At 40.1% G+C, this 21,451-nt stretch overlaps 3 protein-coding genes across 3 annotated transcripts; 2 read left to right on the top strand and 1 right to left on the bottom strand.

Moving 5' to 3' along the window:
- Positions 1-176: 176 nt before the first annotated feature.
- Positions 177-4,463, bottom strand: syngr2a (synaptogyrin 2a). Its single transcript, XM_080043548.1, has 4 exons — positions 4,260-4,463; positions 2,850-3,087; positions 2,585-2,718; positions 177-1,579 (listed from the first exon to the last, which is right to left on the bottom strand). The coding sequence occupies exons 1-4, from the start codon at positions 4,362-4,364 to the stop codon at positions 1,379-1,381; spliced, it is 678 nt and encodes a 225-aa protein (XP_079899674.1). The 5' UTR covers positions 4,365-4,463; the 3' UTR covers positions 177-1,378.
- A 1,332-nt stretch (positions 4,464-5,795) lies between these two features.
- tmc6a (transmembrane channel-like 6a) lies at positions 5,796-18,179 on the top strand (the record flags this gene model as incomplete). The annotated part of the gene is made up of 18 exons (XM_080044622.1): positions 5,796-5,851; positions 6,111-6,220; positions 6,397-6,570; positions 6,663-6,806; positions 7,141-7,244; positions 7,553-7,813; positions 7,914-8,128; positions 8,238-8,382; positions 8,692-8,835; positions 9,586-9,743; positions 13,503-13,593; positions 13,668-13,765; positions 13,853-13,948; positions 14,034-14,109; positions 14,208-14,341; positions 16,162-16,338; positions 16,453-16,531; positions 18,099-18,179. 18 exons carry the CDS (start codon positions 5,796-5,798, stop codon positions 18,177-18,179), a joined length of 2,343 nt encoding a protein of 780 aa, XP_079900748.1.
- A 1,687-nt stretch (positions 18,180-19,866) lies between these two features.
- On the top strand, positions 19,867-21,196 carry LOC307263474 (uncharacterized protein; the record flags this gene model as incomplete). The annotated part of the gene is made up of 5 exons (XM_080044621.1): positions 19,867-19,902; positions 20,110-20,190; positions 20,288-20,383; positions 20,501-20,635; positions 21,074-21,196. Exons 2-5 carry the CDS (start codon positions 20,116-20,118, stop codon positions 21,194-21,196), a joined length of 429 nt encoding a protein of 142 aa, XP_079900747.1. The 5' UTR covers positions 19,867-19,902; positions 20,110-20,115.
- Between the last annotated feature and the right edge of the window lie 255 nt (positions 21,197-21,451).

Raw genomic sequence — 21,451 nt, 5'->3', positions numbered from 1 at the left:
CTTGGTTTTGTTCTCGTGGAAGGTAAATATGTGACTTATTAACGTCCTATCATTAAGGGGCCGTCTCTTTACATTCAGCCACACTATCACTACTCAAATATTTGCCAAGGGAGCACGGTCCCTGCAAAGAATCCGGCTCCGTTTTTTTTAGACAATTGAATGGGTCATCTCAGAGGTTCAAAACGAGACTTATTTTTATTAGCCTGTGCAATACAGAATACTGTATAAGGCAGTTTGATGTCGAAACATAGCTGTAAAGCACAACTGTAAAAACCAAAAGAAACATGTATAAAAGGTACAAATACAGTGTGCAAAGCGCAAAGAAAAAAGGGAGCTGAACATTTTCTTTTATGGTTTGATTGTCAAGATAAATAAATACAATAATTTATCCCCAATATATCAGTGAATTCCTGAAGTCAAGATATTGCTGAGACATTTTCTGAATTGGATAATCTTTTTTTTTTAAGTGCACTCAAAGGCACATTGAACTTCTACAGAGCGATTACACGTGAATGGTTTGGCTACCTTAAAACAACAAAATACACCCTTAAATACTACAAAAGAAAACGGTGGTAGAATTGAATTTTAAATGACAAAAATCGACTATCTTCGATCAGATAGGTCTATTGTCAAGAAGGAATTGTTTTTCAGTGCACAAAAGCCAGTGGTTGATTATAAAAAAAAAAAAAAAAAAAAAAAACATGACATTACAGTAGTTTAAAAAGGAAACATTTGCAATGCACCCATTGATTCAAGAACACAGGTTTGTTTTGAGTTAAAAAAAAAAACTATTGCTGGACTGCATCCTTACCTCACTGTTGTTGAAATGCTGTGTTCGAATCTGATAGAACAGTAATGATTATATTAATGTGCACTAAATAGTAACATTCTTAAAAATAATTCATACGTTCAGCTCAACCATTCAAAGCAGATTTCCTGGCAAGGCAACAAAGTGAATGTTAATCCATTTGCTTTTTGTTTTGACATTTAAAGCTCTCCAATTGCATTTAAACATTTAACACACGTGGACACTGAAGTAACAACAATAAGTTTGGTGGTAAAGCAACAATGGCACGGTCATCCTCTCTCTTACCAAGACAAAAAATATATATATTTCTAAAGTTCACCTGCTGTTGCGTCACACATTGAACAACACAGCATGCATCCACCAACAAAAAAATTCCACACAATGAAACAAACTGAAAATGCACCCACAAATATGCAAACACATTCAGCAAGAAGAAAATGGGAGTGCAGAAAACAGTTCCTAGTTGTAAATAAAAACGCATTGGCACACATCTATATAAAAAAAAAGAAAAAAAAAAAAGAAAGAAAAAAAACTCCCCTGTTGGATTCACACATTTTGAATCTCAGTCCTTCAGTAAGTTGGAGGCTGGTACTCTCCCGGCTGCTCCTGGCCCTGGGAGAAAGGTGACTGCTGGTAGCCCGTGGGGCCGCTGCTGGGGTAGGGAGCAGCAGGGTACGGGGTGGTCTGGTCGTTGGCTGGGTCTCTGTAGTCCTGGTCGAACTCACTGACGCCTTGGCGATACCTCCCGTACGCAAAGTAGAACAGGAGAGCCTGTTGAGAGGGTCTGGATTAGTAAGCAGCTGTTTTTTAAGCACAAGCTTAAAATACCTAGCCTGGAAATCCAGACCCTGATATCTTGAACGATAGAGGGTCTGGCCACGATCAATAGTAATTTCCAACTCAAGGGGCGGCTCCTACTCGTGCATTTCAAATGCCACTGCACGCAGTTGGATAGCACTACAACCAATCAGAGCGATGCACAAGGCGACGTAAGCCCCTTTCGTTTAGCGAACAGCTGTTAAACTGTTAAATTAAACGTTTGCCGTTGTCGGTCGGCAAAATAGAACATTCCACTTACTTGCTAATGAAAGATTTGAGTGCCGTCTTCCAAATCGTTAAGGGTCGAGGCCAAAGCAGTCTCAAACTCACACAACATATCCGCAGCCATATTTGATGTTTACTATCACGGCTTCGACGTCGCATGCACGTCACTGTCGCCATCCGGTTACGTCCTCCCCAGAGCACCATATAAAAGGGCTCTGGCGCGCCCATATTAGATAGAACCAATTGAAACCACCAGCCAGATTTCTGGCTTTCTTGATAAAGCTTCAACGGAGCGTGTCCAGACCAACACGCGCAGCAAATTTAATTTGCCAGCGCCTAGTGGCAGGTCTGGGAATGCCAGGCTATAAAATACCTACTTCACCAGTGGGAATATGAAGGTGCCAATTGAACTCCGAGATCCTATGCGACATGTGCAAACATTTTAGAAATCGGTTCATCCTAGCCTGAGAAAAGGCAGAAAGAGTGTTTTATGGTCTCACTGTCTAACCCTACATTTCCCCATGCGTGACATCACACATGGGAAAATGTAGGATTAACAGGACAGCTGGTCCAAGGGAAGACTGAGGGAAGACTCGGGGAAGAAAAACTTCATTCATTATATTATAATAGCGATTTTATAATGATAGAACGCCAGTTCCATATGGGTGAAGTATTCATTTTTTAATCACGCCATCTTTGTTAGGCAAATACTGGAGGCAGCGAGAGGCTCACCCAGCTGATGATGGAGAAGAAGGAGAAGGCCACCACAGCCCGGGCGGCATCACCAGGGACAGCTAGGAGAGTGGTTTTGGACCACTGGTGGGCCAGGACACAGAAGCAGATGAACCACAGGAGTGTCCAAACCCCTGTCCCAAGTAAAAAAAATATATATATTCAAAAGCAAAGGAAATAAATAGTCAGGTTTAAAAATGAAATTCAATGACATTAACTTGGCACAATTGCTTTGTTCTGGTATAAGATGACACCTGACTCTCACCTGAGAACACCAGGTCTCCTATGACGATGAGTTTTCTCTCTTTGGCGTTGCTGATATTTGGGAAGTAGGCGTCCAGGACGAGGAAGGCCACGCAGGCCAGGAAGGCCAGGACTCCGATGCCGACCCCGTAGCTGCAGGCGCTGTCCGTCTCATTGAACATACACAGAGCATCCTGCTGTTTGGCGTCGTTGACGTAGCCTTCCGCCGTGATGGTGGCAAAGACCACAATGGCAAATAACTGCACAGAAAAGAGAGAATGCAGGCGTTAATGGCAAGGGATGGGACTAGTGAAAAATGTATATTTATGTCAAGCAGCTGCAGTAAACACTTTTTTTTTTAAAGTACGTTAAAACATCTGTCAAGCCAGTTCAGACAAGTGGAGGTGAGCAGGTGACGCTGCAAAAGTTTCAATTCCTGTTCTGTTACTGTCACTGACAGTCATGTTCAATCATCAATGATTTTAATGAGATGATTAATCTTTGGTTGCAGCTGATCTAATGGTAGAAAAGAATGGTGGATTTTTCTAGGACGTTTTTGAAGACCAACCGATTAATCCAAAAGTAAAATAATTGTTAGTTGTAGCCCGATACTAGCATGCCTGCACCATAGATAGTATATGCACTGGCTGCAGGTTGCTTTTAAAATCAAATACAAAATCCTACTGAACATATCTTGTATATGTAACGTGTTTCCCCCACCCTCACTCCCTGCAGATTGAATATACACTTAACACAACGGTGACTATAACAATTCCTGCAGACTCTGTAGGCCTATTATCTTTGTTTGTTTAACTCCCATTTTGATTCGTGTCAATGTAGGCTAAAAGCACTTTGAAGATGCGTTTGTAAGGACTGTGGTATAGGCTATTAATTGTTCAACGAATAATCGAACCTATCCCAAACTTTATCAAACTGTCCTGTCCACGTTCCGCATTTGAAAGCAGCTTTGAAGCAGCAACAGATGACGCCGGGGGAATTCCTCAGGAGTGTTAGTGTATCACTGTAAACACGCAATACAAAGATAGCAACGAATTTTAACCCTTCCTGTTGCACATTACAATCCAGAGAAACCGACAAAACTGTTCAAACTACTCGTCACTACTATTCATCAGATGAAGTACTGGCAGGTGGTGCGGTGACACAGCAGCACTGGACATGCTAGTTAACCTTAGCTCATAACAACATACGCTAGTCAGGGAAATAGGCTACATACTTTTTTTCACTTTATGACAAGTTAATATTAAGATTTCAACCAAACAGCTGCTTCATGTCCTTCGTGAACAGCTCAGAAAGCTAATGAGCCGACCGTTTCGTGTGGCGCCTGGCAGCTCACATATGTTAACTTTTACTCGGTTTATTGTGACAGCTGCTGGCTAACTTGTGATGCTAACGTTTCCGTGGAGTCACTCACCCAGCTCAGGCAGCGCAAAATGGTCTGAGGTTGCTTTACGAAACTCTCTACATCAAATGCCCCGCCAGCCAACGAGGCCCCGTAAGCTCCCGGTCCGCTCTGCATTATTTTTTATTTAATTTTATATCCCACCCCCCAACAAAGCCAGCCGGACAATATCGAGACGAGCTGGACAAGTCCCTGTCAAAAGTTGCGACAGTTTCGTTTTATCAGAACAGCTTCCTGAAAACTTTTTGAAAGTGTACGCCCCTGCTCTGAGGCGTTCAGGGCTCATCGTAAAGTTCGCATACCGAGGTGTAAATTGTTATTTTCTAACTAAATAGGGAGCCGTGACTTTTTACATGAGGTGACGGGAATACCATCGTCAAAATAGTATTTATTTGAAGGCCGGTTTAAAAAAACAAAACAAAACAAAAGGTAGACTTTAACTAATTATGAATTCAGTGTGGTTGAGTTGATTTAGGCCTATTCATATTGCCTTGCATTTTTCTTTAATACAATATTGTAGCCTGTATTGTCTCAGTTATGATACAAATATGATATTGAATATGTCACAATCACTTCTGTTTCGTTTGTGACTCTTTTTGTCGATGTATTAAGCCTACCGGATGTTGTATCACCGTGTCTACATTGGATATAATGTGGAGTTGCCGTTGCTCACTATGACCACTAGATGGGAGTAAACACTTATCACTCCAAAGAAAAACTTCCAATTTGTTTCCTTTCTTGAAGTTCCTTAATGCACCTTCTTAAGGCTGTTACATACTCCGCGAGAAGAAAGAACAAAGTTCTCGGTGACAGAGCTGCGAGAAGTTCTTTCTGGTCTGACATTACATACTTCACGAGAACTCAACTGCCGAACTACTCACCGCGGCGCATTGTTACCATGGTAATTGACTCAGTAGCGCCAGCTGATTTCACTTCGCTTTCCTCATTGACTTCAGACTGACCAATCACAGAATAGTAGACAAGCTGCGAGAAGAAAGTTCGGCCCGGGTGATGTGTCGAGAACAAGCTGCAAGAACAGCTAAACAAGAGCTGATTTTCTTCTCTCAGCTCTGTCACCGAGAACTTTGTTCTTTCTTCTCGCGGAGTATGTAACAGCCTTTACACTTTGTTACATTCACTCAGGCCAGCTGTTAAAATAAGCCTTAAGACAGATGAGCTGACCAACTGTAGCCAACAGGGATTTTTTTCTTAATTATATTGTCTAAGCCTAAGCTTTTGTATTACATTTAATATTGGGGAAAACATTAATTAGGCCTATTATTACATTAATTTATCATGTCCATGGGCCCTCCACACAAAGTATATAGCGATGTTTACTTATTGCATTTAACGGATTGCACTTCAAGAGATACAGACACATAACTGCACCAATTGCAAATAAGGTGCAGCTGTGCAGAGAGAGAGTGAAAGAGAGAGAGAATTATAAGGGAAGTGTGTGTGTTTCTCTTGACAAAATGTGTCAAGAATAGACTGCCACGGTGTCAAAGATAACCCACTGCCTTGAGTAAACGGAAATCATCAAGGACCATGGCATGTAGTGCAAGCTTCAGTGTCAACATTTGTCAAATGGACTCTGACTATGAGTAAGTCCTCTTTCTATCTTTTGCAAATGGCTTGTATTCTTATTCTTTATTTTGAGGCCTCTTTTTAGTGATTGCAACAGGAAAACATCTGACTTGCAGTAAGAAAAGTGTCCCGTAAAATAAATGGTAATACATTGTAATTCACAACGGAAAAGTCATGTATTTAATATTAATGGTGTCTTTCATACACATGCTGCTGTGCTGTGTGTGTGCTCATGCCCAAAGTCTTTGGGATCCTCTGATTGTTACTCTTCTCCAGGAACCTGGGAGAAGGCCAACCCGGTCAGGACTCCTTCCAGCTGGTTAGAGAGCCGGCAGCAAGCACCCAGGGGTGTCATGAAAACCTGAAGATGGACGTTTCAAGGGATTGTACAGGTGCAAATACAGATTGTCTGCAATTGACTGCAACAGCAATCTTTCATTTCAATTGCAATAGATTAATAAATGACGAATTACTTTTGAACTTGCTACAATTGTTAACATGTTTGTTTGTGCTGAGGACTTTAACTGGTCTGGAAAGTTTTCAAAAGTGATTTTTCTTTCAGACGGTCGGTCGAGTTGCAGCCACACGGGAGACAGAAGACCTGACAGGGAGCAGATCAGCTCTCTACAGAGGCACCGTTGGTCAGCTGACAGGGAGCAGATCAGCTCTCTACAGAGGCACCGCTGGTCAGCTGCTACCCTGAAGGTCCTCTCCTCAATGCCCAGCCGCACCACCGGTAAGATAAAACAAATGATTTAATGCATAAATAGTTTGTTGACTGTGTTAGTTTAAAGGTGTGTACGTATATTTCTTTCCTCATCCGCACAGGGCCATGCAGTGCTGCAGTCATATCCCAGTGTGCAAGGCGCTCATCTCGACTACATCGTCACCTGGCCTCCTCTTCCCTTCAGCCCTCCAGGTCAACACGGGAGGATATTGTCCTGGCAGAAATGGAGGAAGTGACTTCTGAAGGTGAACAGGCCCTCTATATTTCTCACAGTGCCCTTGCTAAATCTCCTTTTTCCAGCCTCTGCCTGAAACGCACCATTTGAGAGCCTGTCTCTTTAAGCCCAGGCTTCTCCCCTTATGATGTCGTATGGGGAGAAAAATCTCACTGAGGTTTTGGAACACAGGTTTTTGGAAAGATGGAGGTGGAGAAAAAGAGTGAGGGCGGTTTTTTCTCATAATTTGGGACTTTCTAGTCCGGGGACCCATATTAACGTTGAACAACCATGAAACAGTGAGCCTTCCTACTTTCTACACTGAGAGGCAGTGTTGGCTGTTATTAACATTTAGTGTTTTGCAGAGAACAAGAAAGAGCAGTTGGTGTCCAACCTCCGAGGCCTCTCAGCAAGTGACGGCTTGCGCAAGCTACGGGCCATGCCCCTCAGCCTGAGAGACAAGATTGAGGTCAGGTACATGTGGCACTGAATTTTTATTTTATTTTATTTAACTGAAGACATCCAATGTCAAACTAAAGTCACCGTGGTAACAAGGTTTCAACAGCTCTTTCACCTGTCTCTTTTTTTTTACCAGGCGACTTGCTTTTTGTAACAAATCTGAAAGTTCACTCATCAGCAGAAACATTCCATGCTACAGACGTCTGTGCGTGTACATTTCCAGGGTGAGTCCAAGCACTGGGCGCCTCCTCGGTAAAGCGTAGTAAACCCCTTGTGTTTGAGTGTGTCAGTGGTACACTCATGCTCTCCTCCCCTCAGACTTGGCGTCACTGCGTGTTGACCTGCCTGCCCGTCCTGGCCTCCCTCCAGCTGTGGCGCTCCCCCATGAAGCAGCTGAGCGGGCGTTTTGGAACCGGAGTGCTCTCGTACTTCCTGTTTCTCAGGACCCTCGTGCTCTTCAACCTGCTCCTCTTCACCATCAACGGCCTGTTCCTGGTCCTCCCTCAGGCCATCAGTCCTCCTCCTGCTAACCACTCTCATCTCAACACTTTCACTGGCCTGGAGCTTCTCACAGGCACGGTGAGATGGCTGTCCCATTACTTCACAGCAGTATATATGCATACATGGTTGTTTCTGTAGTCTCTTAAGATGAACCTGTACCCTCCGTTATATTCGACAGGGCTACCTCTCTCGGAGTGTGATGTTTTATGGTTACTACAGCACCACCGTCATCAAACCCTGTGGAGCTGCCGAGCCGGGCCACAGCTCCACGGCTGAATGGCCTGATCAGCCAGATGTCTGTGAGCCCCACACAGTGCCATACAGCATACCTGCAGCCTACCTCTTTACCATCCTCATTGCCTTCTTTGTCATCTGCATCATCCTGGTGTACAGGTGGGGCAATGGGTGAATTCCTTATGCGTTCGCTTTTTTTGTCTTACTCCAACTGCTGTGTGTGTGTGTGTGTGTGTGTGCATTTTAAGGCCTTAATGTTCTCCTGCAGCATGTCCATGTCCTTTGGGAGAAGTTTACAAGTCCTCAAGTCTAACGGGAATTTGGCGGTAAAGGTGTTCTGCTCCTGGGACTTTAAAGTCAGCAAGAAGACATCCGTCAGACTTCAGTCGGAGAATATCAGCACTCAGCTCAAAGTACGTAATCATTTGCATATCTATAGTTAGACTCACTTAAATGTGTCACTAGTGTGAATGCAAACTCGGAAGCCAAAATGTTGCCGCTGAATTTAATTTCCAAATGAAAGCGTCCATGTGAACCATTTACAACATGAACAAACGGGATACAATAATTTTTTGAAAGCACAATGATACATATTGCCACCTATTTCCTGTTCCACATAGCTGGTTCACAAACAGGAAGCTTTTAGCGGTGCAGTGCTGATCTGAGTATCTGAGGATCATTTAAATGAAGCTGCATCAACCTCACAAACGCTGCTTTCACAGGAGCAGCTGTCTGAGATGATCAGTGGAGAAGATGGAAAGAGCTGTGGTCAGCAGCTCTGCGGCCTCATAGTGCATCTCATGGCCTGGGCAATATGTCTGGCCAGCATCATCCTGGGTGCAGTTGCAGTCCACTACCTGTCAGAGGTTAGAGAGCAACTGTGCAGCAACTGTTGTGCAGCCAGACGTGACACGTTTAATGCAACCTTGAGCAGCTATTGTGCCATTTTCTCATGACTATCATAGAAATAACTTCCCACCGCAGTTCATGTACTTCTCCTTTTGCTTTCACACTGAAGTTTTTCACACTGAACATTTTTTGATGTTTTTGTTTTTCAAAACTATTAAATTATAAGGACCAAAATGATCATGTAGGAGGAAGAGTACTACATTTAGCCCAGCAGTTCCCAAACCTTGTCTGGCATGAACCCCATTTGGAGTATTTCAACTGTGTCGGCGCCCCACATGATATGCACATTTTATCTACTGGTGACAATACTGGGGACACCAGTCCGGGGAGCCAACTTGTATTTCACTGATATAACATTATCAAAAACATGAACTGCAATTTTCTTTGCACACGTTTGTCATGATAAGTCATGACAAACTTTAAGGTTGTGCAAGTTAAATATAAAAAATAAACGTTGACTACAAACTTCCAGAATCGCACAACACACAAGATGTTGTGCTATGTCGATTTTTTTTTCGCAGCAGAGACTCTTTACAACTGATAGCAGGCGAAGGGGAACTGAGAGCATTCATGCTATTGCATTTTTGCAGTATTACAATGCAATTTAGGGTTCAGCAAACTGTTTTTTTATTTAAAATTTTTTTTATGGTAACTTTTAAGTCCCTCCCCCCCTCCTCCCTCACTGTGATGTATCCATTCCTTCACAGGCTGTCATTGAGCAGAGTTCCTTCAGAGATGCTGAGCTGCTGCTCTTGTCTGCTGTGGTGTCAGGCATTAACCTGCTTCTCCCTGGCCTCTTCAACCTGTGTGCTTGGCTAGAGGATCACGACTCGCCTAGCGTTCAAGTCTATGTCTCCATCTTCAGGTGAGAAGAAGAACTGTGACAATAAAATCCACTACATCTCACACAGAACATACAGGTTGCGTTCCGAATCGCATACTTTCTACTATATAGTATGTAGAAAGAAGATTTAGGATGTCCCGATTCTTGTGGCCAGATTTAGGATGGTTAGATGTACCCGGATGTCCTACTTCATGCGGCCAAGATTGTTAGTGTTGAAAAGTGCATCCTATTTGGGCAATTCTGACCCACAATCCAGTGCGCACGTGAAGTGACGTCACATCGACGAAGCCTCCATATGAAAACAAACGGGGATGCGACGGATATAAAAGCAAGAGGCAAGATCACAGCGCAATGTTATGATGAAATAAGAGAGTAAAGTATGTCCCAATAGTATGCCTACTGCATCCTAACTAGATTATTTTTATCGTCGGATGTAGTATGTAGAATAGAAAAAAGAAAGAGTATGCGATTCGGAACGCAACCACAGACTGTGTTCGAAAAGCCATACTAACGTCCTACTCATACTCATTTTGACGTCAATTTGAGTACGTTGTGGTTGTGTAGAAATGCCCGGATAAGTACTTACTTCCGGGAAGTATGGATCGATAGGTTCCTTTTCCTACTCAACCGCCCCGCATTGCCTTTTTTTTAACAACACAGAATTTTCTTTATTTTTTTTTCTTTATTGCAACAACATAGAAGGTGATCACAAACAATAAAATGTAGAAAAAAAGTTGTTTTAATTAAATTTGTTTGTATTAACATTCTTCTGGAAGTCCTAACATTGACAATGGAGAACAAACGTAAAAATAAATATGTTTTATAAACAATGTTACGAGAGCGGCTCGGTAGCTGAGATGCTTCTGTATACTTCAGGCCCGCCCACACAAATGGCTGGGCCCCTGAAAACCTCCAGTCAATGGGCCCCCCTTACTCATACTTTACTTATATCAATGTGTGTGCGCTCATCCCTAGATAAACACATACATGTATTTGTAGATAGACTAACTATCTTATCAACCAGGGACGTGCAGCGAGAGTTTGGGGAACAGGAGCTCAAGTGAGAAAAAGGACTCTTTCTTTTGTGATTATATACTGTATATGTGTTTAAAAATAGTAGCACATTTCTGACTTACTTACCAATTTATTGTAATACCCTAAAACTCACGCAATTGCTTAATATTCAACAGATTTTTACAAAATAACATTGGTTTTCTTGAGTATTCACTAGGTTTATCACAGGAGCAGGCAACAACAAAGGACACTATTACAGATATTGCCTATGCTGTGGGCCGCCCCTGAGGTGCAGTAAAGAACTGGACAGAACAGACGTCCTTATGGTGTGACACCTGGGTCTGGTCTAGTATGTTCAGTATGTGACATGAAACTCATGGAACATTTTTCAAATTGTACCTGGCTGCTGCTGGTGTCAATCTGAAGACATACAGTAAGTCAAAGACTTTGGGCGTTATTGTCCCCAAAGGACAAAAATGTACTGTACGTTATGAATTTAAACCTGTTTGTAGACTCAGGAAAACAACAGAGTAATTACCTTGTCACCTTTATAAGAATGGAGAAGAACAACAAAAGGTACACCTGTTTTCTGTTTTACCTGAGGGGTCCAAATACTTTTCACAAAAAAGGAAAGGAAAGTAATGCATAATTGTATTAAATAACTACATTTATCTGATATGGAGACACCTGAAATCATCAAGGAAATAATTTTACTGTAACTCAAACTTAAAAAGCTCTTCAAGAATAGATAATTTTTTGAGAGTTCAAATTAAATGGATGCTCGGCTGAAAGATTCTACAATACCTCAGAGAACAAATGTATATTTAGTTTGCGATTAACACATTACTACAACCAGGTGTGAAGCCTACAAGGCATACTGTATAAGGGGTCAAATTATAAGTTATACAAGTTCCCTGGCAAGCCTCCATTCCCCCTCAGCTCAGTTTTGTGGCACCCAGTCCACCTGCCCTGGGTAAGGGTGGGGGAGTACATCATGTTATGATGTTTAAAAGGCATAGGTAATCTCTAGCGAACACTTGGCCAATGTTTGTTTATGGTTATACTAACCACGTTAATATTTGTCTCTCAGAGCCAGTGCCCCTCCTAGCCCGTTCCCAGAAACGTCAAAATAAATAAATATAAATATAAACAGCTAATGGCTCTGAGCCAGGCTTTTTAAAATTGGTGTTAGCGACTTTTTTTCAGCGTGCAGTGCACACAGGACGGACATCAAGCAGAGGGTAGCAGAGGAGTAGATATTGGCATTGTACCCAAGTTACAATATTTAAAATGTTTGTTTTGTCGTTATGGTTGTGCAAGTTTTAAATGGTTATAGTGAATATTTCTGTTAAAAATAATGTTAAGCTTAGTTAGGTTCTTGGCTTCTGAAGACCATGGGCCCCCCAAGGGCTGGGCCCTAGAAAGCTTTCCCACTTTCTAACCCTCTTCGGCCCTGCTTCAGTGTGCACGGTCCGACGCACCTCGCATACACAATTGATCGTTAAGTAGACAGTATGTAGTATATACATGTGGAGTATGTATTAGGGAGGACGTTAGTATGGCTTTTCGAACACAGCCACAGCTTCATTCGTGTACTAAAACTGAAAGTTAAGGGCAAAATAATATGTGCTTAAAAATACCTGTCAAGGGTAAGAAAATTAATTGTTTAGTATACGTTCTTTCCAGCAGTTAAAAAGAAAATGTTTGGTACATAAGTAGTAGACTTTCAACCTGTCAGGATCATAGAAATGGAATAAAGCAAGAAAAGGGCATGCTGTAGAAAACAATTAAAACAGATGAAATGCATGAGGAGATCCCATTTACTAAACTCTTAATCTTCTGAGCAAATCGCTCACAACATGTCCCATTGTTATTAACTCAGTCATTTAACTCTCCAGACAAAATACTATCATGAATGTGGGCACTTTGATTGTACCCAATTTACCAATGGGAAATTCCCATTTTGATATATTTACTATTTGATATCTGTCCTCGACACACAAGTCAAATGGATTGGTTAACCAAAACCTTGACCAAGAATCGTTGTGATAAATGCAACATACCGTTTAGAAATCCATTCTACTCTTCTGCATAGACTATCCTTCATTGTTTTTATGTAACTCCTTTTGTTTCATAGAAACAAGATACATAAAAAGACTCGATAATAAAAACAATTTCTGTCTTGTCTTGTCGAAATGACATCTACTTCTTCTGCCCCATTGAACTGCCAGATACAAGATTTATGTTTTGCATAACTGCAAAGTCCGTTCTCAGTGTGCGTGGGCTGGAGGCTTCAAGCTTTGCATAAGTTGCATATTGATCCACATTTGGCTCCAAACCGGTGCACATTTTATCATTTTGTTCAGTAAAGATCCAAGTGATTCATCATGCAACACATTTTTGAGCCAACGGGGGTCTTTATCATTGTAATGAACTATATGTTTTAGCTGTTATTGTCTCGATCATTACACTTTACTTTAGTATTACCATGTAAACATTTGGTCAATGATTGAATTCCTTAATGATTTTCCTTTACTTATGACATCTATTGAAGCATGTCCGTCCTGGGAGAGGGATCCCTAACTTTGTCGAATTTTTAAAAATCCCGATGAAGGGTTTTATACTGGGAGTTTTTTCTCAGCCGAGCTAAGGGTGTAAGGGCATGGCGTCATACTGTATGGAATGTAAAGCCCACTGAGGCAAATGTCTATTTGTGATATTGGGCTATACAAAACTGATTTGATTTGATTATCATTATTGTCTCAGGAACCTGCTGTTGAAGGTCAGTATTATTGGAGTGCTGTGTTTCCGCTGGCTGGGGAGAATTGCTGTAGAACCCGAAAGTCGTGGCTTGCAGGTAAAAGGCATTCTCACATTTGTCAATGTCATGATGGTCCATAGTCTTTAAATAACTGTGTCTGTGGTCTGCAGTGTTGGGAGAGCTTTGTAGGGCAAGAACTGTATCGCTTGCTTCTGATGGACTTTGTCTTCACGGGGCTTTACACCTTTTTGGGAGAGTTGATGTGGAGGTGAGCTGGTGCTGTATACCCATGACACTCAATCCTGCCTGTTTATGTCTATGAAACCATTCACTGACAGTTAAGCCTTCCATCTAGGCTCTTTTCCAAGCAAGTGCTGAAAAGAAAGAGGAAGCCAGTGTTTGACATCGCTCGTCATGTGTTGGAGCTAATATACGGACAAACTCTTACTTGGTAAGTAAGTATGCAACATTGCACCACATTGTTGGAACACACAACATAAAGTGAGTTAACAATAATTGTCCTTTTTCTTTCCCAGGCTCGGGGTACTGTTTGCTCCGCTGCTTCCTGCAGTCCAAATAATAAAGCTGTTTGTTCTGTTTTACATGAAGAAGGTTGGTAGGGCAGGTGTTGCGTCAATGTCACACAGTGTTTACTCCGGATAACTGAATTTGACAAGCTTAACATTGTATTTTTGGTTTCCTTCCCCCAGAGCAGTCTATTGCTCAACTGTCAGGCATCCAGAAAGCCCTGGAGGGCCAGTCAGATGACAACACTATTTATCTGTCTTTTGTGCTTCCCCTCGTTTCTTGGTGCTGGCGCGTCTGTCATGTATGCAATTTGGACGTAAGTATGACAATGTCCCGTCTCTTAATTACTGGTACAGTAACAGTGTCTTCATGCCGAAAGGCATGCATGAATTCCACCTCGGTCACGCAAAGCTTTGTGCTAGGCTATTATGTTCCAGGCATATTTTTGTTGCTTAAAAAAACATCACATGGCCTCACACTTTAAAAGAGTGAACTGTTCCTTCATTATAATATAAATGTGTAAAATAAAAATATATATAATATTTAAAGAAAAGTGTTAGACTATATTTAGGCATGTTTTCTTTATTATACAGATTTTGGAGAGACAGAGTTGAAATGGGGCAAAAAGGGGAAGACGTGTACAGAGCTGACCCGGGTCGGATTCAAACCCGGGTCTGCTGCGATGTCTGAGCCTCTAGGGGGGACGCTCGTCACTAGGTTACTTTGATTCAATCCAACATAAACCATTATGGTGCTGAAAATATTCCTTATTGTATGCATCCACATCTGAAACAACAAATTCTAAACGAAGTAGTTCGACAAATTATTAGCGAGAGTTAGCTAACAAGATTGATACCACTCTCATTTTTTTGCCTCGGGTGTACAGTGGAGTGGGTAAGACTGTTTTTATTAGCAGGCTAGCAACAACTGTTGACTTGCGCTACACTAGCACCAGCGAACCTTGCAACTAGAAGGACTGAATGAAATTTGTTGAAAACGTCTCCAATGATAAATAACACATTTGGAAATGAAGCCCTATGTCCAAAATTCCAAACTACCCCTTTGAGTGCAAGTTCAGTGCAGCATACTGCTGGCTGCACCAAGGTAGAATTTCGCAACAAGCATGTCTCCTTGAAACTCTATCCCTTTTTATAATAACCATATAAAAATAGCGTTATGCACACTGATGGTCTCCTTTGCTGTTACTTCTCATTTATAATCATCAGAAAAGATTAAACTGTTTTTATAGAAATGTAAAAGTTAATTGTGGCAGATCCAAAGGGCTTTTTGTTTTCTCGATTATTACAGTCTTGCACTATGGTTTCAATACAGAAGAAAATGTTTCAATATTGCAATAAATGGCTTCCAAGAGTAAAAAACCTTTTTGCATTTATGTATTTCTTTTTGCTCTTTTAAATTTGAATTGTCGTCTTGATTAAGCGTTTATTAGACAATATTTACTTTTAAAAGGTCCAATTCCTCCAAAGAAGATGATTTCTGAGACAATGAAAAGACTATTTTGAGCAGCAGAATTCATCCAGGCACTGTCTCATGTGTTTCTTAAATGACTTCCCACACACCATTTATCAGACATATATAAGACATTCTATATACCAAAGTGAGAAAATATTGAGATCTGAATTAAGCAAGCCCCTTTCTCTTATTTGTCTATTAATTGCTCCTAAGGTTCTTAGGGAGAAAACTCGAAAGAACTGTATGAGCGCGGCAAAATAACTCCACCTTTTCTTGTGTTTCTTAACTAGACAGGATAAGTTCTTAGACTGATATATTCATTTGCTCCTCTTTTCTCCTAGTGGGGTTTTAGGAGAAATGGTTAAGAATCCAGTAAGCTCCAAATAAGAAGATGATTTATTTCTGATGAGACAAAGAAAACACTATTGTAAGCAGCAGATTTTTCCTCTGGGTTATCAATTTGTTGTATGGTAAATATAGAGTTTGTTGACGCCAGGGTAAATATACAGTAGGTTACTGTCCACTATCCTTAGTAATTGTTTTCATCTTTAAATCCAACGTGCTTGAGTTTGGAGGCCAAATGGTTGAAAAAGGTGTTGCTGGTGAAATACTTTGACTTGTACTATATGTCCAAGATCCACCTGTCATGTCCCGCGTCCACAGGATTAAACCCTCGTCAGGGTGCGGCCCTTTCAGGAATCTCACCACAATGTTTCAGTCGGGACAGCTGTGGGCCCGGGAGCTGGAGAACGCCCACCCCATCCTGTCTTGGATAAGCTGGGCCTACGACTCTCTGGTGGAGAACCCACTGTTCCTATTCCTCGTCAGTGGAGTATTTCTGTGAGTGGTGGCATGATAACAAATGGGAACTGACAATTCTTTAATTATTTGTGAGCTACTACCGGAATACTGTTTATGCTCTTTAAATCTAATTATTTCTGTTCTTTTTTTCAGAATGGTGATATACTTTAACACTCAAATTGTTGATGGCCAAAGGAGAATCATCATTCGGTTAGAAAAACAAATTGAAAATGTATGCATACTTAAAATTATTTTAAAAACAAGACCATGAGTCAATCCCTCCAAACTAGCACCAGCATGCTAACATGCTCACAATGAAAATACTAACATGCTGATGTTTAGCTGGTGGAATGTTTAAAATATTCACAATTTTTTTTTCAAATATTTGGTTACACTTTGTTGCATAAATTCAAATGTTGACGTGATGATGTCTATTGAAGAAAACATAATGGGGATCACAAATCACACTTATTGAAAGTTAAAACTTTAACCTGATATTGGAACTAGAGGGAAAGGTCACAATATCAGCAAAGTAAGAAGGATTCATACTATTACGGATCATGAATGTCTGTACCAGATTTCATGAAAATCCATCAATTAGTTGTTGAGATATTTCACTGTGGACGGTCATGGTCTGACAGACCATTGTTGCTATATATAGAACCATGCCGCTAGCACGTTACGAATCAATTACACGTATTATAGTATGATATCAGTATAGTAATGATATTACAGTTTTTCTCAGTCGCTTTGGTGCTTTTCTCACATCACTATTAACATTTGCACAGCAGTTAGTGCATTTCTCAAAACAATTAGTGCAAACTGCAAAACCTAGTGGATAACCTGCAAAAGTACGTCACTTGCTCAAAATGGATAGTCTATTCCTCAAAAGCAAGTATTCATGTCAATGAAACTGCCAGTGTCATCAAAATGAGAAGTCTTGACACCATCGTTTATGAACAAGATAGTCAAATGGCTTTGTCATGTTTTCATTATGACAGTTTATTCTCTCAGTGTTTTCCAATGCAAAAAAAGGTCAGAACTCAGTGACACTACCTGAAAATGCTCAAGACAGCACTATACACTACTTGTACAGCCATATGAAAACTACAGTAAAGTTACACATTGCTGTAGTTAGGGGAGTAAGTGAGTACAAGACACTGAATACATATGTTTCACATTTTTACTGTATATGCTCTTTGCAATTCTACAGCATTGTGCAAAAGAAAAATACACTTCAGTCACTTATTTAGAACAAACATAAAAATACACCCTTTTGGTAGAGCTGTGCACAAATGTGAACAATATAACATAGTGTAACTGAACATACTGTATATAGGTAAATCATTTTGGCACATCCAGACGTTCCTGTCTGTCTGGCCACATATTTGCATCTAAATCACAAAGTATCTAAGAAAAGCTATAAAATTTGCTTGACAGAATTTGATAACTAGTTCAACAATTATGTATGTAATGACTCAAGCAATGAAATGAAGACTATTAGTTTTATTTATTTATTCAGCATCCATAGTTCATTTTGACTGACATGACATAAGCAAATGACAATGTTATAAAACAGCAGAGAATTGTATGAAAGCAACTGATACATGTCCAAAAGCATTTGCAATTTGTTCAGAGGAAGGAGAAATTGCTACTATGATGTGCTCAAATGACTAAATGTTGCGGAGGTTGAACTAATAGTTATGAGAATTTTCATTCTGATCTGAGAAAAGCACCAAAGCAACTGAGAAAAACTGTAACCTTAATAGACATTGTGTGTGTTTTTCTCTTTTACACAGGAGGGTAAGGACAAAAAGTTCCTCATCAACAAACTGCAAGCCATTTATGAACACAATAGCCTGGTTTCCCCACATAGATAAGGTGGATTTTCTCAATTCTGTACACAATATTTGTGGTTGCAACATATCTCCTTTGTTTGCTCACTGTTTAAGTGACCATCTCTAGAATGTGAGGGTTCTGGAAAGTCAGTGATGCTTGTTAAAAGTGTTTATTTCCCTCCTATCTTCAGCAGAACAACATTCACAACATACCGTAGAAATGGTAAGGACAAAAAGTTCCTCATCAACAAACTGCAAGCCATTTATGAACTAAATAGCCTGGTTTCCACACATAGGTATTATCTCGTCAATGACGCGCATCTTCGTTTCGACATCGAAATGGTTGCCTTCATCTTCGGGAATTTGTAACCTGCAAGCAACAATGAGAACAATAGCAGTATCACTAACTGTCATTTACAAGTATTTGCATAATGTTTGGTGAGACCTAAATGTACTTGAACACATGTTTGTTTGCACTATAATGAAGCTGTTGGTATTTATCCTTACATAGAGCTCCTACTGTATATCACTGTGTATATGTTTTTTCTATGAAATGCTTATGAATAATGACCTTGAATTTGTTGTATGAAAAGATCAAATAAATGTATCTGAACCTGTGTACTGTGTTGGGATGAGGAACCCTCTTGATGTGGTAACACATAGTCAACACATAGCATAAGCATTGGCCAAGACACTTCAAGTATTTCTTTTGTTTCATTGAGCTGAAAATGTCAAATATTTAAAAAAGACACTTGTACTTTATCTGGATTTAGAATTTTTCATTTGATGTTTCCTGTGACAGATAAGAGGGCTATCCTGTTCCTGAGAAGTCATTCAGCATGATTTGATGCACAATGCTGATAATTAAAAAAATCTGAACAGTGATGTTGTGAAATCTGTTTGAACCTACTGTACCCTCTTGATGTGTTTTTTTTCACAAAGTCAACACATAGCAAAAGCATTGGCCAAGACACTTCAAGCATTTCTTTTGTTTCGTTTAGCTGGAAATGTAAATTAAATAAACAATACTTGTGTTGCAGTATTTTATCTAGAATTGGAATTTTCAGTGTCATGTTTCCTGTGAGAGATAAGAGGGCTATCAGGTTTCCTAAGAAACCCTTCAGCATGAAGTGATGCAAAATAAAGGCTAAGAATAAAGAAATCTGAACAGTGATACATTATCACATTGTAAATTCTTCATTGATGTCAAAGTAGTCAACTAGAGGGATAGTAGGGTCCTCCTTTTGCATATGTCAACCTCTAGTGAATTACTTTCATGCACAGTGTGTTCAAAAAATCATAGAAAGCATAGATATTAAAGTGGAGTATATTTACCTCACTTACTTTCAAACATTGCTATCCCTATACAATTTAGAGTCAGAAGAAAAAGCTTATTGTGACTATTTTACTGGCTCAATATACAGAAATTCAAACAATGACATGAAGATACATTGTTTTACTCCTGACAGCTTTTTAAATGGGCTCATTGAGACTGCAGCTTAAAATCCTGGTAGACCTGTTGATGCCTCACGGGAAGTTCAAAGTCTATCATTCCTCAAGAGCAAAACTTTGGTTTTAGCCTTTCTTCCACAGAAGAAGACGTCTGGCAACTTCTTTGAACCAGTCACTTGATTTCACAGGAAAAGGAGGAGGAGATTTCCACGTTGTGACATAAGGGATGCTATATAGGGTTACACAGACGGCTGCTCTGTGCTTTGGTTTTGGTCTGTTTGGAACAACAAGGTCAGCTCGGTAAATACATCTGGTAAGTAACAACTTTCTTGATTGCATGCACACTCATCTGATGGAAAAAACATTCACATTAACGTAAGAAATCAAACTTTTGATGTGTTTTTTTGTTTTTTCTTGGAGATTGTCTTTGTTTCATTGTTTTGTAACCACTTTACAAGTATTTAGCACTGCACAGTGTTAAACATTTCCTATCTCCTAACTCAACATTTTATCCCTCCAGATAAAAATGGAAACGAAAAAAAGAGTTTACATCTGTCTTCCAAAGAAACACGTGGCTGCTTTGGCTGAAAATTATAAACTGGTAAAACATCTTTCTGCCTATTTAAAAAGGGAGGATCATTCTCTTTTTTAAGCTAAAAAATGCCATATGATGCTTATGATTTTCTATCATTTCACAGGACCATGGATTGATGATTACAGAGCTGAATCCCTATGTAAATGAAGGATATATAGCCGCTTACTTTAGAGAATGGGGCACCGTCACAGCGTGTAAGGTAAAGATTGAAAATACAATGCTTTATAATGCCCTTCTTCATATATTTATACAACATATGAAGATCCTGGATATTTATCAGCTCATTAAATACATGTCCTTTATTTGTTGATCCTAGATTAAGAAGATTCCTGGGGGGAAATCACTGGCCTATGTGAGGTTCTCTACAGAGGATGAAACAGACAGAGCCCATTGGGCCGGTCCTCACTGCATTGGAGAAGATGTGGAAGTCAGAAGAGTTGTTTGTCCTAAGGTGAGTCTAGTCTTTTCACCAGTGTATTTCCCCTTCTCTCGTTTGAGCAGAGCTGCCCTGTGTTCCAAATCACATACTCTTTCTTTTTACTACATAAAGTACAGAGGAGTTTAAGGGGCCACAGGTGAGAAAAAAAATCAGATAAGGAAGATTTATTTTCATTCTCTCGAGAAATGTCAGGAATAAAGACGAATACTCCAAAATGCTATTGGAGTTAGTGGGTCAATTGTGTATTTTCAGCACTACAATTGACGTGCATGTATTGGGACATCCTAAATCTTTTTCTGGCATAGTGTATGGTATGGGGATTGGAACGCAGGGCTGGTTTATGCCTGCTTTCATAACAGACATAACAAATAGAAATCTAGAGAGAAATGTGGATTTGCAGTATTTCACTTTTAAACGTGTGCGACTGCTGACTGTATATCTGTCTTTCAGACGGATGAGGATTCAGAGGAGGAAGTGGACATGGCTATAACCAAACCTCGACCACGGCGTTCAATGGGGCTGGGCTACATCCTGGAAGATGCTCAGTGGTTAGATGACGAGAATGAGGAGTGAACAAATACTGTGACATTTTTTTTTTCTTTAATTTTAATATAAAAAATGTGTGTTTACTTATTTACAGATTGTAATCGCCTTGTAGAAATCACTGTGAAGGATTCATATTTTAGTTTTTCTGTTTAAATACATGTATATAAATGCATTTTTATAAAGTATATTCTCATAACTGAATAAACAAACTTTGAACATTAGATCCCTGGAACAATGTTTGAAGTAAGAAAGATACCTGAAAAGTTACTGTTTTAATGATGT

The sequence above is a fragment of the Ammodytes marinus genome (genome assembly GCF_949987685.1).
Source record: "Ammodytes marinus genome assembly, chromosome: 16".
NCBI classification, from domain to species: Eukaryota; Metazoa; Chordata; class Actinopteri; order Uranoscopiformes; family Ammodytidae; genus Ammodytes; species Ammodytes marinus.
Note: the sequence above shows the minus strand (reverse complement) of the source record. Positions and strands in the feature narration are given on the sequence as shown.

What these genes read in the sequence shown, in the direction of transcription:
- syngr2a (XM_080043548.1), bottom strand. Translation starts at nt 4,364, where the DNA reads ATGCAGAGCGGACCGGGAGCTTACGGGGCCTCGTTGGCTGGCGGGGCA. An exon ending in TTTTGCGCTGCCTGAGCTGG is followed by an intron (nt 3,088 to 4,259) that starts GTGAGTGACTCC and finishes TTTTCTGTGCAG; the next exon opens with TTATTTGCCATTGTGGTCTT. An exon ending in TCTTCTCCATCATCAGCTGG is followed by an intron (nt 1,580 to 2,584) that starts GTGAGCCTCTCG and finishes CCCTCTCAACAG; the next exon opens with GCTCTCCTGTTCTACTTTGC.